This window comes from Vespa mandarinia, chromosome 22 (genome assembly GCF_050613455.1).
Source record: "Vespa mandarinia isolate Hongniang chromosome 22, ASM5061345v1, whole genome shotgun sequence".
Taxonomy (NCBI): domain Eukaryota; kingdom Metazoa; phylum Arthropoda; class Insecta; order Hymenoptera; family Vespidae; genus Vespa; species Vespa mandarinia.
The window spans coordinates 373,398-398,710 of NC_140831.1; the positions used below are offsets into that span (position 1 = coordinate 373,398).

The 25,313-nt window shown below is 39.7% G+C and overlaps 1 protein-coding gene and 1 long non-coding RNA gene across 3 annotated transcripts in view; one reads left to right on the plus strand and one right to left on the minus strand.

Moving 5' to 3' along the window:
• Positions 1–152: 152 nt before the first annotated feature.
• LOC118442821 (uncharacterized) overlaps positions 153–25,313 on the minus strand; it is a 404,525-nt gene continuing 379,364 nt past the window's right edge. For both annotated transcript variants that reach the window (XR_014983515.1, XR_014983516.1), the window contains 2 exons: positions 3,004–3,453; positions 153–2,862 (listed from right to left, as the gene is read on the minus strand). This is a non-coding gene — a long non-coding RNA (uncharacterized LOC118442821). The remainder of the gene's footprint in view (positions 2,863–3,003; positions 3,454–25,313) is intronic.
• Positions 3,061–6,479, plus strand: LOC118442819 (uncharacterized). Its single transcript, XM_035868986.2, has 3 exons — positions 3,061–3,203; positions 3,325–4,016; positions 4,434–6,479. Exons 2-3 carry the CDS (start codon positions 3,852–3,854, stop codon positions 4,656–4,658), a joined length of 390 nt encoding a protein of 129 aa, XP_035724879.1. The 5' UTR covers positions 3,061–3,203; positions 3,325–3,851; the 3' UTR covers positions 4,659–6,479.

Consider the following 25,313-nt stretch of genomic DNA (forward strand, 5'->3'; position numbering starts at 1 on the left):
CGGTCCCTTGTACTAGAATAAAAAAAAAAAAAAGAAAAAAAAGAAAAAAAAACGAAAAAACGAAAAAAAAATCGCGGTAGTATTTCATCTCGGGGCTTTTTTCTGTCTTTCATTAGCGGTGGCTACGCTTTCGTTTTATTTTTCGTAACGGATCGGAAGCAGAGCAAGTCGAAAGAATGGAACGAATGAGGGAGAGAAGGACGAGCGAGCACGTCTCAAAATAGAAAAGCGAAGCTTACATTTTCTTTTCTTTATGAAATTGATATTACGAGATACGCGTTCGATCGTTACTTGGATGATCTGTATGCATTGTACATAAAGTAGTTATTTAAATGTAATTCGATTAAAAGAAATAGAGAGAGAAAGAGCGATTTAATGAACTGATATGATTGAGAAAAGAACAACGACGAATGCCTGCCTTTCGCAGATTTAATCGCATTACTTATGAAGCTTCATAAAAAATATTGTTTTCGCTTAGGGAATTTATTTATTGAAAAGATCCATTCATGGTACATGACACGTGTGGTACTATATAAGACTTTTGTGTATTACACTTTTTATAAGTTTCGGAGGATGTTTTAGAAGACCGTTCTGCCAATTTATCCTTCTTATCACCTCCGCTATACGCTTTATACACGCGTAGCTGTGTAGTGAATTTAAGGGATGCTAGGTCCGCCGTTAACAACTTCTTCTCACCACCGCTCGCGTAGCGTAGTCTTTGATCGGAGGTCGAGTACGTGATATTGGTGATCGATTCATTTATTTAAGATCACTAATTATCGATTAAACTATGTGCTAATTGATTAACAATGGTTTTGTATGATTTCTAAGTGTGCGACGATGTTAGCCTCATTTTTCTAACTGGATCTAAGATTCATGAAAAAAGCAAAATTCTCAGATCGTCTAGATTTTGCTTTCCAGGCGACTGGACCATTCATTGTAAGCTGTCTTCTCACGAATTGCGTCAAATGCAAATATAAATATTGGAAATGTGTAGGCGATCGTCTTCACACTTGCCCATCATGCAACAACACATTCTTCTCGAAGAATGTATACTACAATAGTCGCTTTTTATTATCGGTTGTTTTATCGTTCGTATAGTATTCGTGTCGGGAAAATGAGCAGTTTCGTTTATGAAATTGTGATATTTTTCGTTACCTCTAGAGATTAGTTTTAAGTTAGAGATAATATTTTATCGAAAAGCGAAGCAATATCATTGCATAAGCGATTAGATTACAAAGACAAAATACAACAGAATACAAAGACAAAAAAATATCAAGGAGCATTCGTCGTTGTGGCTTTTCGGAGATCAGTATGGATGGTTTTCGTGAAGCCACCTTCCGTCCGTCCCGAAAATCAAAAGAGATTAAAAGGAAAACAGAGATCGAAAAGAAAAAGGAGGGAAAGAGTGAGAGAGAGAGAGAGAGAGAGAGAGAGAGAGAGAGAGAGAGAGAGATATCTATATATATAACGAGAGAGACGGAGAATGAAAGATAAAATACAGTAGAAGGTTTATAAAGAAGCAGAAGCGTGATCGTTATGTATTTGCGGCAGTACTTATAAAAATGTTGGTTAGTCCATGTACTTAAAAAGCATCGAATAATAATACATACACATACAACGTACACGCTACATGAAACACAAGAAACACACGTACACGTACTAGAGCACAAAGAGGAGACATATCCAGTCACGATCGTTGCTTGTTATTCGCGAGTAACCGGTGCGATGGATTTCGTCGGCGTCCTTCTCAGTTTCCAGGATAGCTTATACTTTAAGCTTCTCTCGGGAAACATAAGCGTGCGTACAGAAAGAAAAGAATAAAAAAAGGAAAGTAAGCAAGCGAGAGAAAGATTGAGAAGGAGGGGGGGGGGGAGAGAGAGAGAGAGAAAGCGAGCGAGAGGTAAAACGTGTATATAACGCAGCCACGGCGATTCGTTACTGACATTTCGTCTTAGGTACTTATTATTATTGTTTTTATTTCATTTTCTTTCTTTACCTACCTTTTTTTTTTCTATACTACCCCCTTTTTTCAACCCCTCGCTCCGCGCGTACGTTGGGTGAGCGCGTATTTCAAGCTGGTTGGAAGTCGAAAACTGGACCGATGAGTCCGCCCGGTCGAATGCAAGCTCCGTTTTTCCTGGAAAATTCTAAAACGATATCTAATGTGCGTTAGATAGAAATAGGAGAAAACAGAGAGATAAAGATAAAGGGGAGAGGAAGAGAGAAAGAGAGAGAAAAGGAGGCTTTCTCGTATTTCATCTTTTTTTTCTTTGTTAAAATTCTTTCTTCTCTCATTTCCCATTTTATTTTTATGAAATATACCAGGAAGCGAGAGCATTGCGCGTTTAGATGTCCCGACTCTTGGAAAAGTGAAAAAATACAGTGCAAAAGGGACATCTAAATGGAAATCGACGGGCAAAGTAAACGTACCGCGTGCCAAATTCGAAAGTGCAACCACGTTGGCTGCTGATTCGGCGACGATTATCGTTATGCACTCTTTCGTGGTTGTATTGTACATAATGTTGCCGATCGATTCCTGGATCAAACGTACAACTTAATGCGTGTATATTTCGTAAAAGATATCCTTGTTCACTTTACAATGTATCTGCCCCTGTAAAGATACGGTTTATTATATAATGTCTGTTGTGATTACGAAATCGTCTTTTTTTTGTACGTATGTAAGTAAGATACAGCGTCTCCTGGATCATTATTTTCTTGCGATAGCGAATGAAAATTATGCGGAATGGAACAGACGCATGAATGTTTGCGTTTGTTCTTTCGTTGTTTTTTTTTTTTGTTTTTTTTCTTGTCTTTTCTTTCTTTTCTTTTATCCGCTGCAAACTTCCGCTGCTGTATAACCTATGGATTAAAAAATTTAATGCACGCTGTTGATCAGCCTAAATTACTAGTTAAAAAAAAAAAAAAAAAAAAAGAAAGGAAATAAACTGAAAACGTTATGATCGAAAAGAGATCAGGCTGTGTGGTCAAAATTAATCTTACTCAGCAATCGTTTCAACCAAGATGGCATTGACTTTTGCGGAAGCTCTCGTCGTACATCCACCTTCCGTTTCATCGCGTTGCATTGAGAAACAACCTTGTAATGATCCAGCTTGTCCACCGTGTCCACCGTGTTCATCTTGTCGGACACCAACTTGCGGACAGTCCAGCGTTCAATTTCAACTGACGTACACGTGTGACAGGTAAACGAATAGATATCGATATATAAGCGAAAAGTTTTTATCGATGCATTTCTTCTTTCTTTAACCTTTCAATTTATACATTTGGACAAAAAGTCGTGTACGATTTTTTCTGGTTATACAGATCGACTTATGCGCCCTGTTATCGTCCAACTATACCAAATTGTTATCTTTGTCCAAAACCAATTCGAAAGACATGTTGCTGTCTAAAGTGGTACGACTGTTGTGGAAATCCAGTTTTCAAAAGTTGTTCCTAAAAGCGGAATATAATTTTTCATCCAAGTTAATAAAGAAAAAAGCGACATCGTTTTAATATAAAAATTTACGGAAGAAAAAGCAGGAAACGAGGAAAAAACAGGATTTACGGACACTTATCTGAAGTATGTAATTTTATCTCGAAATAGTCGAATGCAAAAAAAGAGGAAAAAAAAAAGAAGAAGGGAAAGACAAAGGCAAGCAGACGCATATAGACGACAAGGACGAAGCATCAGTTTATCAAAGAACTTTTTTCAAAATGTAGCCAGTAATTAATACTCGTCCAGGTTTCTCATGGGTTTTTCTTTCTCCGTCATAAAAGCTTGATCGTAAATCTGGGAGGAAGTTTCAACAAGGATATTTCCTTTAGCTCCGTAGTATTGTATAAGAAGAAAAATGTCTTGTCAGAGTAGCTGTGGAGAGGCAAGGCGTACGAGCACTTTACCCCCGCCGTGCTGTCATATAAGACCAGCGCCGTTTTGCTGTCCAAAGGATGGTTGTCCACCGATGCAGCAGTGTCCACCTAAGCGATGCTGTCCTCCTCCCACGTGCTTGCCATTAGTACGTCTATCACTTTTTGTGAAATGTGTTGATAAATGCAATTTGCACTCGAGATCATTCTCCGAAAGCATTGGGACATTTCTAACACCTTTTTTCCCTGTTCTCGTTAATATAACGATTACCTCGTTAGAATAATATACGTACATCTTGTTTTCAAAAGGTTCAAATACCTTTATACTTTTTCTTTCTCATGCGTATAATTATTATAAATCACTTAACTTTTCAAGTTTTACCATCTCGTTGACAAAATTAAAATAGCAAGTATTACTCGTAAAAGATCTATTAATGGATAATTAAAAGATCTTTAGGAACATTAGAAAGGAAATGAACGATAATGGTTAATTAATCGTCTCGAGTGATTTAAGATATTTCTAGGAAAACATTTCCGATCTCTAACCGAGTATAATGAATTTATAGATCTGCAGAGAACGGCCTTGTCCTCCACCACCGCCACCGACCGTATGCGTAGCGGGACCATGTCCGATACGACCCTGTCGAGTAAAATGCGAATGTCCGAGACCTAAAATAGAACCACCACCGTCTTGCGTTCGATTCTGCATACGCTGCACGTGCGAAGGATCAACCTATGCTCCTTGCTACTTCTCAAGCCTGCCTATGTGTCCGCGTATCGATTGCTGTTAACGGGTTACGTTGGTGCATCGTTTGCGATTTTATCAGAACATATAAATTCGACTTACATAGGGAGTATTTCTATAGAGTTTCATTTTGATGTAGCGCAATAAGAGAAATTCGATTAATCAAGCTAAAAGATTAATTACACAACTTCGAAGCAAGAAAATCGTCAAATTTGTCCAAACACGATTCGTAGATCTCTCTTATATAATATAATTCTGGAGAAGTTTAAAGGAGAATACGAGCAATGCAGACGACTCGCACGGCTAAAGCTCAGAGCGCGTCCGTGAACGTTCGGTCTTATAATTAGTTAATTAACAGAGAAGCGAAACAACATTTCGTGTAGCGAGTTTGTGATAAAGACAAAGCTCTTGGCCACTTAGAAAATTATGCAATAAGAAGCTCTACCGTAACTGGCTGCCATCTGAAACCAGCGAGCAAGTTTTCGTGCCTCCTTACTGATGTCCCGCTTTGGTCTTACGTTAGAACAGTTGTCTCGTCGATTTATTATCTGACACTTTGCCGTAGTTACACCGTGACTTAATCTTCTGTACAAACGTACGAACAAACAGACGTTTCCTTTCTCGATTTCGAAAGCTTCGCTTCGTAAATATGTATGTAGGTGCAATGTACATTCGTACTTATCTACGTGCGATAAAGTCCGTTCGATATATCACTGGTGAAATCTAATGACATTAATTCTACTAGGAACTTTCTATTAATATCATAATCTTGTATTTGTCAAGCTCACGATTCGAGGACTCCGAACGTATACGTCCGCGAAATCTCGTATTTCTCGGATCATATTTCGCCGATCGAGTAATGAAATAAAAATAATTTAGCTGGGCTCGAAAAAATGGTACTAAAGTTCTTTTTTTCTTTTTTTTTTCCTTTTGTTTCCTTCTCGGGAAACATTATGACGATTACGTCGAGAGAAACGATGAGGGTACGAATACGGTCGTCCGTAGGGGGTGTACGACTAAACGTCGATCACGGCCAATTTATTTGGCGATGTATGCACGACCGTTAAGCCGATTAATGCAATCACGCGCGGATATATAGAGATCGATCGTGAACATCGGTCGCCCGTATAATACCTGCATTATCTGTCATTAAAGCGAACGCAGAATGCGTTTTGGTCCTCTCGATATCGCTACGTTTCCCTTCTCCTTTTTTTTGTCCTTTCATTTCTGTACAGGATGGTTCATTTAAGATGATCCGTCGAAGGTTGCAGGTCGAAAGCTATTGAAAAAGATAATATCACGTAACGAGAATATTTGTTATTCTCGTTTTACGTTTCGAATAAATATATCGTCGTAAAATCCGTATCCGTATTGTACGATATTTTTGTGATTCGTTCAAATGCGACACCCTGTGTATATACACGCGGCCCTCTCTCGCTCGCGCGTCCTATCTCAGTCAACTTTTTCATCCGTCCTGACCAACACTCCGTTGTAGCTACATATTTTACACCTATCGGGCGTGGTTCCCAGAATCCGCTTTAAAAAGTTCTCTCGTCAATGTTTAATCCATCGGAGGGCCGTTGCTGGTATATTACGACCGCGAACGAATGGAGTGCTTTTATGCGGTTCAGCTGCACACCGACAAGCAACGACGACAAATGGCTCGCGCGTACCTTTGCGGGCGGAATTGAAATCGAAAATAAATTGAAAGAATTCAATTTTTCCAGAGATGAAACGTCATTATTCAGCTGGCAGAGCGTCCTTCGTATTTTTGCAATCATTGACGGTATGCTGGACGTCTAAAGGGTAGGCGAGTCTCTATTATCTTTTGAAATTCATTCATCGTCCCTTTTGTCTTTCGCCTTTCCTTCGTTTTTCCATCGAAAATTTGTATTACTCGCTTTTTACCTTTTTCTTTTCCTTTATCTAGGACCGTTTGTAGGTAGCGAAAAAAGATGGTAAACTCATAAAGGTTACTCGATGTTTCGTCGATAGCTTGGCTTCGTTTATTCCTTGATCAATTTGTTGATTCATCTATGTATATATCATTATTTTTGCAAACCAGTCAGGGGCTTTGCCTCGATATCGTTGAAACAATCCAAACGATTAACGACTAAATAATATATTGTAATTGAATCGTCGGTTAACGAGCGAATATTCAACGATTTATAAGAATTTAGGGAGCGTGAATCTAGCAAACTATATTAATATTGAATATTTATTAGTTATTGCGTTTCAAAAAGCAATATTTCTTTTTTTCTTTTCGATAAATGCGAACGATGCCGGTTATGATACGTTGCAAATCAAAACCAATATAAATTGGTCGTTGTCACTCGGTCCAGCTGGTACGCGTTCGTTACGATACTACGTATGACATTTTCAAAGAGCGAAAATGTTTAATTCCTAAGGGCGCTTCATCGATCGATTAGTTCTCGTTTTGACGATTTTTAATGCCACTTCGTAAGCTCGCAATTATACGATTCCGAATTGGTCATACTTGAAATACGCTTTAAGTAGAAATCATAACGAAGCTAATAAATGAAGATGATTGATGTCTTTTAATTAACAAAAATCATATCCATACGATCGGTTTTGTATTTCGAGAAGGCATTCGACGATTTATATAATTTCTACGTTAATCCATCACTTTCGTTCGTTTAATCGTGAAAATCATCGATGACAAATATCCTCGATAATTCGAGTTTGATTCGGAACAGACCGAACGAGGTGATACACGAATGCACGATACGTTTGATATATCGAAATAAAGTGACTTTAGAGGCATAACAGGTTAAAACGATAGGTTTAAACCAAGACTCGTAACGAGAAGAATCAAACGAGAGAGAGAGAGAGAGAGAGAGAGAGAGAGAGAGAGAGAGAGAGAGAGAGAGAGAGAGAGAGAGAGAGAGCTTTTCGGATTCTACGATGTCGGACGACGCCAAAGTATACACATTTTGAGTATACTTCGTGATTCTCCCGCGAATCAATGGAAATCTGGCGACTTTAGGGACTTATCGTCGCTCGACACGAGAAATAGAAAAACTACGCACACGCGCGTGATTGTATGTGCGCGGAGAGACGCGAACATGAAGGAAACGTAAAGGAAATGTAAAAAGAAAGAAGAGTGACGGGTTTAGATAGGGGAAAAGGAGAAAGTGGAATCGTATAGAAAATGGAAAGAAGATTTCGATGGCACTAGTTTTTCCTTCGCCTTCGTCGATTTCCGGAACATTCAGCGCCTCCCACGTGGATTAGAGGCGTCTTTGCGGAAAGCGTAACTCGATGTCGAACGTCCGTTTGGAAGATCGACAGGTAGGTTGGTACTTGAGTTTACTCTTGAGTTCGTTTCTTTTTTCTTTTTTTCCTTCATATTTTAGCTTTTACCAAAGTCTCCGAGGAGTTTATAGATAAATTTTTGTTATTTTTATATTTTGAAATTCTCGAAATCATCCAAGAAAAAAAATAAAAAAATTTTCGCAAATGTCATATTTTTTTTTCTCCAAGCGAGAATCCTATCGATCAGAATCTCTGAGGAATATTATCGTCGAGGTTCCGTTTTAATAATTATTTCCCAGGACAAATATAAATAACGTATCACGGTTGAGCATTTTATCATGGCCAGGCAGGGAAAGTACGAGTACGAGAGAGGCCTTTCCTAATTAAAGGAGATAGTAGAAACGCTCACGCTTGGCTTAGAGACGAAGACGCGGAAGGATGCCGGCGCTATAATTTCCGTGGAACGATGCGAGTCTCCCGTAACGTTAGCGCGTAGTCGGTAACAACTCGGCGGGGAGTGATCTACGACGTTGAAGTCAGCCAGCTCGAGTCGGCTCGGAATATGTTATGACGACGATAACTCGAAGAACGGGCTTCTCGTCCTGAGAAATGTGACGGAAAAATGATCGTCCTCATCAATTTAATCAACGTGTAATACGTGTTGAGGCGTAAGAAACAGTTAGTTATACGCATTACGTGACTGGTGTTTTATGCGAGACGCGTTCGACCGTGAGACACTTTGCATTTGATGCGTTTGCATCATGGATTCAGTGAATCGTATTGGGCAAAGAGATCATTATGTTTTATTCTCGAATTTACATCGAATCTTTTGTGCCATCGTTAAAATATTATGTGCATAAATGTTCGAATGGAGTATAAAACTCGCAAGTGGTTATTAAAAATCGACGATATAAATTTCAAATGAAATTGTAAATAAAAATTCGAGAAAATAAAAATCGTCAATGTAACGATCGTAATACTGCAACGTTAGAAGTAGGAGAGGAAACTTGGAGAAAAGCATTCGCGAGGATATACGAACAAGTCGCTGATCCGTGTCAAAGGGAACGCGATCGTTTAATCGAGCGAGTTCGATCAGTTTCTCGTTCAGTAATTTACTCGGTATTACGTACTCTTAGTTACTTGTAAATTTAATTAATCCTTTCGTATCAAAGTACGTATCGAGACGAAAGGACGCCGACGACGACGACGACGACGCCGACGACTACGATAGAGAGAATGGGTAGCACGAAACGTTACGGTTTCGTTGCTCGAGTTGCTCGCCCTTTGAACCCGACGCACTCGCTTCTTCACTGAAGTAGCACGGACGAATGTTCAACTTTAAGTGGACTCCGGTTTCAAGAAGGGTGGAAAACCACCGTCGCCTCCTCGCCCACGTATCACTTCTTCTTCTTCTTCTTCTTCTTCTTTTCTTTCCATTGCTCTCATTCTTTTTTCCTTTTCCTAGTGGAAGAGGCGAAGGTAAGGAGGGTAAGGGGATGAAACGTGCAGTCGAGTTTCTCGAGAAATTACTCGGTCCCATCGTTGCGGCCCCGTCGCCTTCTTTGCCACTCGACGATTCTTCTGTTGTGCCTTCTCTCCTCTCTCTCTCTCTCTCTCTCTCTTTCACCTCCATCTCCTTCATTCATCTTTTCTTCCCTCGCCTTCGTACTTTCCGCTTTGCGAAGAAACTACTCCTCGGCGAAGAAAAGTTTTCTTAATACCGTGAGAAGCGTGAGCCAACACAACGAAGGTTCCTCTCTCTTTCTGACTGGGCCATGCTCGTATTATCGATATTACTCGTAGCTATGAAAGTTGGAAGACGAGCGTGAGTTTCAGAAAATATCTCGAAAGGTATACGTGCGCATGTAAGTACATATCTTTCGAGAGAAAAAAAAAGAAGAAGAAAAACGACGTATCTAGCAACAACTCTCAAGAGGAATGCATCGTATATCGAGTATTATACACCTTGTCGTTAAATTTGTTTCTTCTTAATAATATAAAATAAATACGGAGCACCTTTCAAGAGTATCTTAAAATCTTTAAAGTGTTATTTTATTTAGAATTGAAATTGTAAAATATAGAATTACGTCCATAGTGACTTTTTAATGTTCGTACGAGAGCCTCGATACCATTGAATTAAATATCATTTCAAGAAAAAAGTATAGAACATGGAAAAGAGAGAACACAGGGAAAATCAAGGAAGAGCTTGGCCCGTACATAAAATGATGTGTATCCCACCCATTTAGTTGAATAATTGGGTCCTGCACTTTCTCGGTGTAAAGGAACTCGCGTAGTTCCCTTTCTAGTTTCTCTTTGTCTCTCTTTCATTTACTTCGTGTACCCCTTTTCCGTCTCTCGTTCGTGGAAGTCGCCTTAATGCACTTATTGTTAATGCAATTCCAGCGGGTTTTCCGCCTGATGGTCGCCTACCTTTCATTGACAACTCAACGTCATTTACCTCCGACGTATACGCGTATATTTTCGGGGTATACGTGTGCGTAAGCACGTTCATGCGTATACGGGTACGCGTGGGTTAGCGTACGAATCCACTCTTCTGCAGACAAATTAAATTTGTTAGCGAGGGGGTCGGGGGTTCGAGTATACGGGTAAAGAAATACGCTTACGCTCGGCCTGTTGATCAAGAGTCACGACAGCGACTGAACGTAAGCTATATACATATGTGTGTCTGGTTTATAGTCGGCGCTCAATTGTTCATTATGCATCGAAATTACTGACGGTATATTTTCAAACGATACACTTTCATCCGTTCTATTGTAGAATCGTGGTTAAGAGAGTGAATGCTCTTTCTTACAGATTAATATTAACGCGCGTAGAACGTTCTCTTCCTAAATAACTACACGAAACACTTTTACGTATAATAATATTTTTGTATTATGTAATGCTCGGAGGTATAGGTTATAAATCTTTAGATCTCGTTTTCACGTTAAACTACGTTGTTGGCATCGAGTCACGATAAAGGGTGTCACGCATGATGGAGATTTCAACATTGGTAAACGCACAAAGCTTTGCAGGGTTGCAAAAGGAAGCTACCAACGTTGTCGCCGATGCCACGAACGTGATTGGACATCTGCCTCTTGTTTATGCATGGGTGACGCAAATAGTGACCCATTTCCAAGCCCTAATACCCCCTCCTTCCCTTTGCAACGTGTAGCATTGTCTACGGAGGGATATGTTTTAACATAAAACATCTTAAATCATCCATACAATATTATTAGCGAGAATAATTATATTCTCCCTTCGTTAATATCGATTCAAAGTCGTGGCTTTAATGAAGATCCTCGGGAGCATACATTATCCTTCGTTTAACGAAGCTCGCTTAGAAAGAATAACTCGAGTAGCTCGTCGAGCGATTAACGAACGTAGTAGGTGTTTTATGAATAAAGATCATCGTACAATCGTTAGATTTTCTTTTAACGCAAGATGTAGACATTTACGTAAAAAGAAAAAAAAAAAAGAAAAGGAAAAGGAGAGAATTTATATTCGTTCGCGCACATTGTCGAATTTAAACGAACTCTATAAAAATTCGAACAAATCCCGCAAGGGTTGGTGTTCCAGCGAAATCGATGGGATCGATGATCGTTTACTTTCGTCGGGCATGGGAAGGGAAAAAAAGTTTGAGAGGAAAAACGAACGATTATCCGCTGCGAGTTTCTTTGAGGGGCATAAAACTTTGAAATCCAACCGATTAATTCGGTTTACCGTTGATGTTAGGAAAGTTGGCGACGTGACGGAATCGAAATCGAAGGATCGTTCGAAGCAGAAGGCGAAACATCTAGGTTCTTTTCTTAATCACTCTCTCTCTCTCTCTCTCTCTTTCTCTCTCTTCCCTTCTTCCTTTCTTTCTTTACCTTTTTCTCTTCAGGGCTGCCTCGAGAAAAGAAGAAAAATCCACTTATCGAAGTCATTAACCAAGCTGGGAGGGTCCAAGTTTTATTGCGACCGATAATTCTTTACGTTACGTCTCACCTCACAAAGTTAAGGGCGCGTGGCGCTTTATGGCATACGAACACGAAGAGTTTCTCTTCGTCTCTTACTCCTACTCTTAGAGCCTTCCTGGTTGGTTTTCTCTCGCAGGGTGTCTCCGTTGTAAGACTCTATTCCTCTTTTGCTCTTCTCTCATAACCTCTCTTTTCGTTTCTCCACACGCGTGTGTCTCTCTTCTCTTGGCAGGTAGTTTGCGAGGAGGTCGTTTATCTTCGGGTAGTCTACAGAAAGGAGAAAGTTTCGAAGAGGCGCGAGAGAAGTTTGGTCTTGCTTCGTGAAGATAGTTCCGCAGTAAAGGGTTACGCCGGCGGATGCGTCGCGACGACGCCGACGCTGACGCCGACGTCTTGGATTCTTAAGCCACGCCACGCAGTTTAGCGCTTTCAAGATAATTTTCGTGAAAGGCATAGCCTTTAAACTTTCCGATGTCGGCGGCGTCTCCGACACGCTCAACATATTCCACTTTTCTTTGCGATAGAAAAATAGTAGCGGGCTAAGTTTCGAATAAGATCAGTTTTTGATATTTCTTCCAAGTATTTGATATTTCGATTATTTAAAGTTTCACGAAGGAACGTTTCTTCAAAGCACAGGTATCTATGCGTTTTTTGTTTTCGTCGCTCGAGACAAGAATCGATTTCTTATCTTTGAAAAAAGAAACGGTCGATGGAGCTGCACGAAAACTCCGAGTTCGGTAATTTATATTAAATTTCAACTTGATCCTGGCTGTCCGCACGTACGAGCGATCGATCGAAACGTCCGAAGAAAAGAACGATTTTCGGGGATTTCGATGTAAGCTGCCTCCTGGAAGGAATATCTCGTGCCACTTTTCGTTGGCGTCGGTAATCTCTGCTCGCACGTTTTCTTTCCTCTTTTCTTCTCTTTCTTTATCTCTTTTTTTTTTTTCATAGCTAGGTAGGACTATTGCGAAGAGAGACGTGCCACGAAGCTTCCGCCGTACTCTTAGTATATAGAGTATAGAGAGTATCGAAGTTTCTAAACTCCATATATAGAACCAGGATGTATATGGAAGGTAAAGGAAAGATAGGTGGAGAAAGGGACCAGGAGGGTGTAGAGAGAGAGAGAGAGAGAGAGAGAGAGAGAGAGAGAGAGAGAGAGAGAGAGAGAGAGAGAGATGGCATCTAATATGGTGCGCGAGTTCGTAGGAGCTCCTTGGGCCAGCAGCCCAGCACAAACAATCCTCTCATTCTCCGATATCGTTCGGTACGATCCCTCGAGAGGTGGTTAGAGACAAAGACGGAAATAAATCGCCGTCTACAATACCTTTCCTCCTTATTTCCAACTTCCATACTCTCGCAATGTCTTGGCCATTTACAACAATGCTCATCGATAATCTGAAGAGCACGGATTACGCATTGTATGCGGTGCTCTCCAAGAAGGAAGTTTCTTTCGAAACGAACGAAAGCGCATGACCAGTTCATTATGCTTCTTCGTCCTTTCGATTGCTACCGACCCTAGCTCGAAATTCCACTTATATCCAACTCTTCCGATCGAACGGACACCAAGATCCAAAGAGGGATTCGCGATGTTTGGATCTTTTCTTACGTTCTCGACTAGAACGAAGTCAATTAAACGGAGGAAACAAATGATCGATGTTCGATCTTTAAAATTGATTCGTCGTTGCTGTCGTGTAAAAAAGAAGGGAAGTTGTCGTTTATCGGGAACGATATCGGTGTCATCGACACGAGTCTTGCTCGTTAATGCAGAAGAGGTCGGCCATTGAATCACCCGTCCGCATTACACGTTCGCCAAACAACTCGGTCATCGTAAATCGTGCCTCGAGTGGCTGGCGCTCATAATTTAGCGGCACATTGCGTCCCGCACTCCGCCTAACCATCACTTCCTAAATACAGCGCGCGGTTTATGCCATCACGGTGTTACGTATTCAGCAAACCAACCGAGATTCTTGCTTATCGATCTTACCGTTCTCGTTCGTGTTCAACGGTGGTACGTTAAAGTTAGCGACTACATCTAGATCTTTGACTTTGTAATGTATTTCACGATAATCCAATTGTGGAAGAAGGAAAAAGTCTCTTTCGATGATTATGGACGTTTGGTACGTTTCGCAACAGGTTCGATAATAAAATAGATATATCCATGAGTAGCCCAGTAAAATTTTATTCGGCTCATCCTCCACTATACCATATCGTAAGTACGTATAACAATGAATTGTGACGCGACGAAAGGTGAAAGAGAATGACCGTTCGTTCGATCATTTTCGTTGGTTGGTTCTCGCGGCATTAAATTCCGAATTCAATCGTCCGGTTCTAGCGGTTGCGGTTATCGAGTTATTCGAGAGGAGCTGTTCGTGTGTAAGAATTGTCTTTTACTACTTGAGCTTTGAGCTGTCAAGCCGTTTTTTGCTATTAGACACACTGCGACCTTATCCGCCGAGAATTCGATGGGACAATCTCGTTACGTGGAACGCCATTATCTTCGTTCCCGCCGGTTAATTTAATATAAACGCGTACTAATTGGAAAACTCTGTCTTGGACGCATCTTGAATTACGAAGTATCTGCGCATACACGTGATAATAGCTCGTGTCGAACGAATATGAAAAGTCATGTACATGTATATGGGTACGGTATACGAATCAATTTAGCACATTTCATCTTTCGCGATCTACATTAATTTCATTCGTTCTCGTTACCCAAGTACTCACTCCGTGTATCGACGTATTTATTAATTTTATAATTGTTTCAAACTAATTTCCATTTTCGTGCCGAACGTATAAGAGAATTTCTTGCTGTACGATCAATACGAAATCAAATCCGACGTTGTAGTTAGAAATGATTAAATTATCGAAATATAGGGTAAAGAACGTGACCGATAAGTGGGCAAATTTTACATGACATTAAACTTATTCGCTTTCATTCGTCGTCGGGGAAACTTTACGACGAATGGACGTCGAAACGTTAAAGATTTGAAACTTATTGAAAGTTAATTGTCGGTAAACGCCGCTGAAACGAGCACACTTTCGATAATCGTCGTATTCGTCGAGTTGCTTTAACGAGCACTAGTCGAGGAGCGAGAGCGAAGATGAAGGGAGGGAGCGGGGGGGGGGGAAGTGATCTCGAGAACCACCGCGGACGTTAGAGCTTCGACAAAATGAAACGTAAATATTGGTCGAGCTAGGCGAACTTAAAACTCTTCCCCCTCCCCCCTCCACCCCATCCCTGCTTTCCCAGCTTTTCCTCGTATTAATAAAGATGAGCGCATTTCGCACACCCGGCACATCGTATCCGTTTTCCGAAACTCCAAGCTTCGCGATCGCTTAAGATCCGGCGAAATACGACGATCGTGAATTCCGCGTTAAAGTAGTAGTCGCGACAAGGTACTACGTCCTCGCGTTATCTTTTCGCACAAGTCTGCTTCGACTATTTTCTTTTCCCTCTTGGAAATACTTCCTTAAAATCCGTCCCATTTTCAGTTTAACATTTCCCTTTAGAAAGATCGATCGACGAATTTATATTGTATCGCAGATGTACGACGAACGAGCATCATCGTGAAATCGTTTAAAATATTCATCCTTCGAGGATACCTATTTATTTTAGGTTTAGACGTTTAACGAGCGTACACACTGTCGTTATCGAATCATAGTACGACGGTGGTTCGGTAGCTAAACTTATACAGTGATTTCTTGAGTACACAGTAAATAGAGGTAAGGGAGTAGTTCGGGTTAACCGTTGACTAATTGCTCCTTAACCGAGTTAAATCGCACCCTGGTTATTACAGCAAGCAGGGATGCTACATGGCGCGGTCTTCGATCAAAGAGACTCGTGGAACATGCTCGAGTCTATTTCGCTGCACGGCTGGATATACGTATATATGTAGAACATTAGGGAAGCGTATCACGGGCTTATTGTTCGCTTTATTGGAAATTTAGGCGCGTCTTCGACAATAGCGATTCGAGAGAGATATCAAATCTGAAACTGAAATTCCTTTGATACGAATTAAATCCCGAAATGATATGTTTAATGTAATTAACAGCAACGACGGTAATAATGATGACGACGATGATAATGAAACGAGAAAACATTGGGAATTTAATTCCGAGAGAGTAATGCGTCTTCGGTAAGAATCGATGAAATCAAAGTTGCACGACGCGGTATCGTCGGAGCACTTTCTGGTGATATACAAAAGTCCCTAACGCTCGTAAATTTTTTCAATAAAAGTAATCGTACGGAAAGAAAAAAAAAAAAACGTGGAATTGGAAACGAAACGGTCGTTACGTTTTACAGATAGAAGTGACCGATATTAAAGCTGATTTCAAACTCGAAATCGGTTCGGCCGAAACGTGAGCAACTTTGACGAAATGTAGAAGAATGGAAGTCGGAACGGAACGAGGAGAGCGGAAGTGCCCGGCAACAATGATGACGGAAAAGGTCGCATCGACGTGGCCAATGACTTTTCTTTATTTTTCATCGTAATCATAAAAGGTGACATCGTCGTGCGATTCGCTATTGCGAGCGAATGTAAAGTCTCCATTTCCGCGCGTTTACATTTAAATCGGTGCATTAGCGACTGCAATTTCATTCCAATTTACAACTCCACAATTTCATCCCTCTGCCGCGCTCGAAGGGACACATTCGGCTTCGACATTCGCGACGTTCCGCGTGCGCTTGAATTTTCCCTACCTATCTACGACCTCTCGTTTCGTCGTGTTCGCACGAAAGAATTCGAGCCAACGTCATTTCGATTTTATATCGTGCAGCTCGATAACTGGTCGTTTTATTAATTAAACGCCGATTTGATCCCATCGAAACCGAACGGAATAGCCTCCGCCGGTATTAAAAAGCGACATGTAATTAATAAAGAGATTACATTCGAGACTAAATTTAAAACATATTTCGTTTGTTTATGTAAATCGCTATTTCAAATATTAATTCGCTCAAAGAGATATCGACCAATTTGGTTATTTAGTACAAAGTACCAATATATTTTTTCAAAACTTTATTTTTTTCAAATAAATTTAATAAACGGGACTATGGAATTTTTGTCCGCGTAGAATCTTTTGTCGTTGAAAAGCGACATATTGAAATACGAATCGATCGTAAGAAAAGGAAGAATTCGAGTTAAACGGAATCTTTTCGGAACGTTATTCGCGTTAATTGCAGTTAAAGAAGTTCCATGGAACGGAGGTAAAAGAATTCCAAGTGGTGACGTGGTGGTATTAAATAAACATTACCATCTACTTCTTTCGCTCGTCGAGACTTCTTCTCCCTACTTACCTCATTATTCTTCAAAATACTCGAAGCGGCGTAGAAGCGCAACGGGGCCGACTCTTTTGTTATTCATATTCGTAAGGCAAAGTTCCTCGCGGAACGCGTTTCACCGCGTGGTAGCGCGTTATCGTTTCGCGTTAGAGAGGAAAGAGTTCAAATAAAATGCAAATTACTATTACTCGATCTCTCGTGCAAACGAATACGAAGCAGGCCGTATTTTCAGGACGATGGTTTGCTATCTATTACCTAACGACGGTCCTCAACGTTCTTTTCTCTCTCTGTCTCTCTTTCTCTCTCCCTCTTACTCATTCCCTATTTCTCCTTCTCATCGTGGCCGTCCTCCTTCTTGTACAATTATTCCTCGGCTGTTTGATGATCTACTTGAGTCAAAAAGGGAGAAAGCGGTTTAAAATATCTTTAAGATATCGTTAAGGTCGATGGTTCTTCTCCTTGTTACTTATATTTGAGAGATCGAGTTATTCATCTCTAGACTCTTATTTTATTCGTGTCTCTACTTTTCGAATAATTGACGATCCTTTAATAATTATTGTCGAACGGTCCATCGAAGATGAGTATTCTTTTTTTATCGTCCGTCATCGTCTGCAAGTGGATTTTAAGCTCGTCCAAAGTTGTTACAGATATTTCAAATAGAAGAGACGATAGAGAATTGTGAACTTTACTAATTCGTTTCTCCGCATAGATACGTTTCATTTTCTATTACGTGCGTAATATCGTGGATGGGAAAGTCAGAAATTATTTCTATTTAGTCCATTTATGTAACAGCAAAAGGCTTTATTAGGTACTGACAATGGGTATTCCTATATCAATTCATTTTGTATTATCCTAGTATTATCAATATTTCGAAAATGAAGCTTTCAACGTTGAGATAATCGTTTCCTGCATAATGTAATTTTCTCTTGGACGATACGAAAAAAAGGAAAACACAACCCGTTAATATATTATACGGTAGAATTGAAATATCTCTCTCTCTCTCTCTCTCTCTATATATATATATATATATATATATATATATATATATATATATGTATATGTATGATCTTTCTGTGTCAAGAGATATTAAAAACGAATCAATCGCTTGATTCACAAGGAAGAGAATTTATGCTAATTTTGATCTAAATGTTTAAAATCTTCGCTCGATATCGATTCCTTTCAAAGATACTCTTCTAGTAAAAAAGAAAAGGAAAAAGAAAGAACATCCCAACGAGAACGTGAAGGAGAAAATAAAGGCAACGAGTTACGATAATAATAAGGAGGTCGGTTTTAACGACGTGCTATATAATTTAGACTAAATTAACGTGGTTATTTCATTACGCGTTTAGTTATTAATGCCGTGTACGCACTTACGCGTAACGATTTTCACAGAAAGTGTAAAATAGAGAAAGGAGGAAAGGTAAGGACAGGCAAAGTAGGGATAAAGGGAAGAAAAGGAGTTGGTTTAATCTCCATTACATCGGAGCGATCTAAGAAAATGATTATCGCGTGCAGATCATAGAACTTTTACAATGGCGCGAGTATTAAAGGCGCGTAATGCGAAACGCAAGCAAGACGCGTTAACTTTAATTAGCGCTAGATTTAACGTTCTTCAAATCTTTTCCTTTAACCGACTACTCGACGGTAATAATCCTCCTATATGTACATATAGATGCGAAAGAATCTCAAATATTTGTTTCAGCCGTAAGTAGATGCTCGAATCGATCTTCGTAGAGAGGAAGAAAAAGTTAAGTTCGAACGTCGAAAGTTGTACGGTTTTCTATCGTATCGAATCCTCGTTTTTCTTTCTATTAAATTCTTCCCCTATTCAATTCGCATTTTCAAATCTAATGCGTTTATTAGCGACGTTTTAGACGATATAAAAGAGATGAATATTTTCATAGAGTTTGGGACTCTTTTTTAAAACGTATACTTTTCCTTTTATAAGATTATAAACGTATGAAATATTTCGAGAGAACGACGGAAGAAAGTCCTCGTAATACCCAATTTAACGTTAATATCGGATGGCGTTCGTGCGTGGAAAGAGACGACCACGTGTTCGGACTTTTCTTATGCTTTACGATGGTCATCGATCCTATCCCGATACTTTTTGCGAAACTTATAACTTCATATCGACTTACGGAACGTGGACAGCACCGTGATACGTTTGACACGGGCTAAATTTAACAATTTCGATTCCGCTTCCGTTATTGCTAAGATAGCTTGCCTATCGTAAAACACGTTCTATCGATGCATTGCGCCGCTGGACTACCAATTTTATCCCGAATTTAAGTAAACCTATGTAGGTATAGATACAGATAAATTAGAAATACGCAGACAAATTTTCAAGAATAAAATATATCCACAATATATCGTTTACAATATATCGACAATAAATACGATCTCGAAAGTAATTAATACAAATGGCAGAATGTAAATCAATCGGATTTATATGAAAGATTTATATTTGCGTCTGAAAACAAGTACGGTTAGTATAATAGAAAATGGATTTACTTTGGCGACTATTAATTGTTCGATCGCATACATACGTAAGTGTTAACGCTGCCGAGTGTAATGGTTAATGACATGGCCATAACCGAGTACGATGCATTAAAATGCACGCGTGACAGGACTATAAGCGGCTTACTATCCGCAATACGGACTCGGTTCATATTTAATCGGTGCCTAGGAGCCACGTGTCTACGGCCTAATGAAGTCGAAACTGTAAGAGGATCAGGGTTAAACCGCCGGGAATAACCTTAATTCCCTTCGAGATAAACGACCGAATTTCGGGTTTGTTTCTTTAACGATCGAGAACACGAGATCGAACGTGAAATTTATTTTAAATTCCTTAGATAATTTATTATTTTTTCAACGGCAAATTAGAGGCATCATTTATCACACTTAGATACACCTATCTGTATCCGTTCAAAATCCAATTAAAAGGTTCACGCAATTGAAATGCCCTAACTATATTTAATAATAATTTCGATAGTGCCTCCCTTAAAGCTTTCATCGGTAGATATTCCATTCTTTAAATGGTTTATCGTCTATCCGTGCAAGTGATTTTCCAAACGGCACGCGACGGACGTAACGCACGCGAGGCTCTTTTCACGGTTGATGAATGTGCGAATCGTAATGCAGACCTTATCTCGTGTCATGCTACAACTTTTACACGGGTCACGTCGTCGTTTGTTAATCCTTTAAACGCTTAATGTTAATGTTTCCTGTAACACCCACTTACTAACGTGATAGAAGGCGAGTTTTCATAAAACAACCGACCGTAATGTGTACGTTTAATTCCTGTCTGAAGAGAACTGATTGTGAATCAGATTTTTATCAGATTTCCCGTCGAAGCGTATTTTTTCTTGTTCCACGAATATTGCATTGTTTATCGGTGATCGTCTTAACGTCCATTTCCCATATTTTATATTTATTAAAAGCAGCTGTATCGGATCATTATAAATAATTATGGAATGGAATGCAGCATCTTAAACGCGTACGTCAATAGATGAATAATATATGTAAAGATATATATATATATATATATATATATATATATATATATCCCATGTATGTGTACAATCTATGTGGATTAGATACGCGTTCGTACGACTCGTGTACATGCAGATGAGAGTGATCGGCGGCAGGAATTTTTACGGGAGAACGAGAGGCGAGCACGATTTCTGGGCATAACGGGCATGTTTAATCCTGCTGGAACGAGTCAATTTTGTTGTCCCGTGATGCAAAGATAAGCTCCGCGAAATACCACCAAGTGGAAACTAAAACCTTTCGATTTGGCAGGGAAAACGAAAAGATCGTTCGTAAATGCTGGAAAAGCTTGCAATTGATTTTCTTTTTTTAGCTCTTCCTCTCTCTCTCTCTCCCTCCCATCCTTCCATTTCTATCATTTTCTCGAAAACTCGACGTAAGCTAGAAAGGAAGAGGTAGTTTTCAAATTTTTTGCTGCTTCATTCTTCCAGTTTACGTGCTTCCAAAGTACAAGCTTCTCCATAATGTCAGCGCGATACAAATATACCGAGCGTAAAACGATGTCGGCGTTCTTCGCGGTTGAAACTAAACAAGAGCGACATTTGCATTTTTATTAAGACACGTTTTAGCCGAGGTGCATCCCGTTCGGAGACTTGGGATTCGAACGAAACAAGCCACGTTGGATTAACCCTCTTGCAGTTGAACGAAATAGGTCGTAACGAAAAACTACGTTACTTGCGGCACGTTAAAACTAATACTATTTGCGAGGATTGTTAACAAGTGGTATAGAGAAGCATTTTATAAGTCGTACCAAAGTCGTCGTTCCATCTTGCGTCGGTCATCCACCCGTATTTCCATTCTCCGTGTATCCGTCCGCCATTAAAGCTCGAAATTAAAAAATAATATTTCACTTTGTGTTTAGCAGACAAGGATGTCGGAAGGTCTTTCTTTTTTTTTTTTTCCTTTATACTCGGATTTAATAGAAAATTTCTTCTCAAATCGTACTGTTTCTCGTAATCATACATCAGCTCGCACTTAACGAATCCGGGCTCAAAGAGAAAGAGAACGAGATAGACGAAAGAGAGACGAGGCGCCATCGGCAGGATTAATTATTCGTCGACGGCGAATTCTTTCGCGCTATAAATTCCCGAGGGAATGCGTGCGAGCAGTGTAAACGATCGAGCTACGTACCTACGTAGATTCATACATACGTCGAAAATGGGCGTATGCACGTCGTAGCGAAATGGAGGACTCGCACGAAGGATTTGATTTCAATTTTCGTTGGATCATGGAAATCGAATTGCCTGTTGTGAGGGGGATGGGCCACGGCAAGCACGAGGGAGGTAGAGAAAGAGTAGGGAGAGGCGAGGAAGGGTGAGAAGGTCGTCGTATAAATCGACGATACGCGTTTGCCGATTCGCGACGAGCGAGTTCGCTTTCCATACGTGCCTCTTCGAACGCATGTAAACGTATTTGCAAGAGTACATTGAAGTTGCGATCTCAAACGGTCGCGTTTTTCTTTTTGCTAAAATAATATCACTATAAACTTCTCGGTAAAATTATTTCAGACAATGACAAACAAATGAGGATTTAATCGATTCGTCATTTCCGGGCGTGTAATATATTTTTATTCACGTTCGTATGTGACATTCTGTATTAAAAAAGATAACTTTTCTCTCTCTCTCTCTCTCTCTCTCTCTCTCTCTTTTTGTTTCACTATTATTATCCCTGCTTTTCCATGCTATCCTTGTCCTTCTTTTTATCTTTATCTCTTGTTTTTCACTAAGTAGAGATCTCTTGTGTTCCAATTCGACGTGTTACATTGCGTTTAATATTAATGCAAACTGTTATTAGTAGCATTGCAAACATTACAAACGTTGGTAAGTGTAGTGAAATAATGTAATGTAATGTAATTGAAAAGTGTTCGCAAGCTCGCAAGATAGATTATATTATCGTTGTAAATAAATGTCATCGATCGGCACTTAAACTTTTCAGATTACGTTTAAAAGAAATTATTCAATTACTTTGATTTATTGATAATCGAGCCTTTATATTTAAATACACGTCATTACTTTTATCCGATGTGAACTTAATCAGTTGGTTTTCCAAGAGATCCACGTTCCGAATCGTTCGGTTCTTTCTTGTGGTAACCTTGACGAGCTTCGGATGTTCATTCGTAGATACGTATATGTTCGTTTTGTGATAGATAGAAAAATGCTCGTCTTTATAAGCCTGATAACTCAATTGTTTCGGTTCTGAATGAGCGTCAACTTTCTTGCATTTGTTCTATTCGAAAATTACACGTGTGTATATGTACTTGTAGATTCTCTTTGCTGTTTCGAACTCGTGTTAATTATTCCGGTGATATCCTGACGTATGTGAGTATGCGAATCGGTGAACGCAAACATTAAGGTCTCGTGTTCGTTAGAATTTTATGGGGAGGACCGGCTGAAGATGAACGACGAAGCGCGGTCGAGTCACCCTCCTCTCTCCCTCTCCCCCCTCCCTCTCTTTATTTGTCTCTTTCGTTCCTTTTCAACCCTGATAATATATTCCCTCTTGCGGCCTCTTCCGTTTCTGCTCTGAGGATAAACCCCGGTATAGCTCGTCGCTGGTGAGAAATTTTTCTCTTTCGCTTCTCCTTTTTTTGTTCCGTTCTTTCTGTGCTCTCTCTCTCTCTTTTTTTGCAATTATTTCTTCGTCACGAGATGAACTCGCGAGGCGTATCGTGCCGAAGAAAGTCGGCACCGAGGACTTTATTGTTTCTCTTCGTGCGATATCGGAGCCCGCCTCCAAAAACGGAAAACGACGCTTTTGTTTGTTCCTGTCGGCCGGAAGCTTCATCCTGGCGCTCTCTGCATGAATCGTACTTACGCGCGACTCTTCTTCATCCTACTCCGGTATTATAATTAAAACGTAGAATTGGTGGTTCCCGAGAGGGAGCAAAGGAAAGAAAGAGAACAAAGACGTAGACGAGCGTTCGACGTATGTATTTACGCCCCTGATGGATTTTTAATGAATTCCCGCGTATATCGTATACGGTTGTTTAAGACGTAGACGAATGTTGTCGATGAACGTAACTTGCACGTCCTTCGGAGCGAAGAAAAAAATATTCGAAGTGATTCGTTCTCGAAGATCAAAGGACAGGAAGAGGAGGAGAAAAAAATTAATGCGAAAAAAAAGTAAAGGGAGAAAAAGGAGACTGGATCGATGAGACTGTTGGAAAACACAAGAGCAAAAGTTCCAAGTCGTAATAGCTATTATTAAGATCTTTTATAAAACTAAAAGCACGTAATGTTCAATAACTTTTTCATTTTTACGATTAAAGAATAACGTATATTTAAGCTCATTACTACGTTCCATTAGCGCATTTTAACATCGAGAGATACGAACTAGGAAAATTGATCCAACATTGTCGAATAATCTTTTCTAATCCTCTCATCGGAGAATGTCTACTACTCGTTGACGGCCGTTTCGGAGAAAATCGAACTTATCATTTTTCTGAATTTGCCAAAGGAGTCACTTTTGAAGTCGATGAGTTTAATAATTGTATTTGATCACTGAGTGTATGTGAAACGGTCAAGGAGTTCACGAAAAGAAAACTACGTGATTAAATTTTGATAATACTTCTCGTAGACATCGGTGATTATATTTATAACTGAAATCCATCTTTGTCCCTTAGCTTTCACATGAATTCCTATATATTCGGTACGTTTCGTTCGTCGAGGAAAATCGGTCGCTTTTGTGCGTTCTACCTCTCGAGGATTGCGATCGCAAAAATATTCAAGTGCATCGTTACGAGACGAAGGGCCGAACCAATGGCGATTGCTTTTGTGCGCTCGAAAAGGGAGTAGAATGTTGGGGCTCGAGGAAGAACGGGGGTAGGAGTGTGGGAGGAATAAATGCAGGTGGCGAACGAACGTCCGAGGCAGCTCGAGATTAATTAAACTGTCGTTCTCGTACAAAGGGATTTGCAGGTTATATTCGAAACGTCCATTTGGCTTCTATAAACGTTCGGCCTCGCCGTTGCATAATGTCACGATCGACCCTTTTTATCGTGCGACCGTCTTCATAATTATGAGAATATGCTGGGCTTTTACGATCAACACTTTCTTTGTCATTCTTATACGTAAGATCCTAATTTTTAATTAATTAATACATATTCAAAGTTGTAAATAATAACAATTGAGTGAGTATATTAATTTTATTATATTATGGCGTGCAATATTCGACAACTTCATTTAATAAATTTCTTTTATCGATATAATGGTCCTTAGAAATATGTGGACGGTAAAAATGCTGGATTAATTGTTGGTTATGTAGATAACTACGTGGAAACAAAAACAATATTATTTCGTAGTAAAAAGGTGCGCAAATCGTGTGCACGCGATCCTATTCACGATCGACGATTATTATAAATCTATCTATCGTCAGGAATGATATCGTCGATGGCATGGAAAATCGATAACATTTCGCGTATCAATTTATTCGTGCCTCCAACTATAGTACGTGTCGTAGTAATTTGTAGTAAAAGTTATCAGTTTCGATTATATGATGGAGTACGTTTAACGTAGGAAAAGATAGACAAAGATGATTTAAAAAAAAAAAGCGATCTTTCAGGACATCTGGGTATTCTCTTCTGGATAGATCGGCTTCTCGCACGACGTATGTTTTCGTTGAAAAGGTTCTCGAC

Coding starts and splice junctions, on each gene's coding strand:
- LOC118442819 (XM_035868986.2), top strand. CDS start 3,852: ATGTCTTGTCAGAGTAGCTGTGGAGAGGCAAGGCGTACGAGCACTTTA. Junction 4,017..4,433: donor CTCCCACGTGCTTGCCATTA/GTACGTCTATCA, acceptor ATGAATTTATAG/ATCTGCAGAGAACGGCCTTG.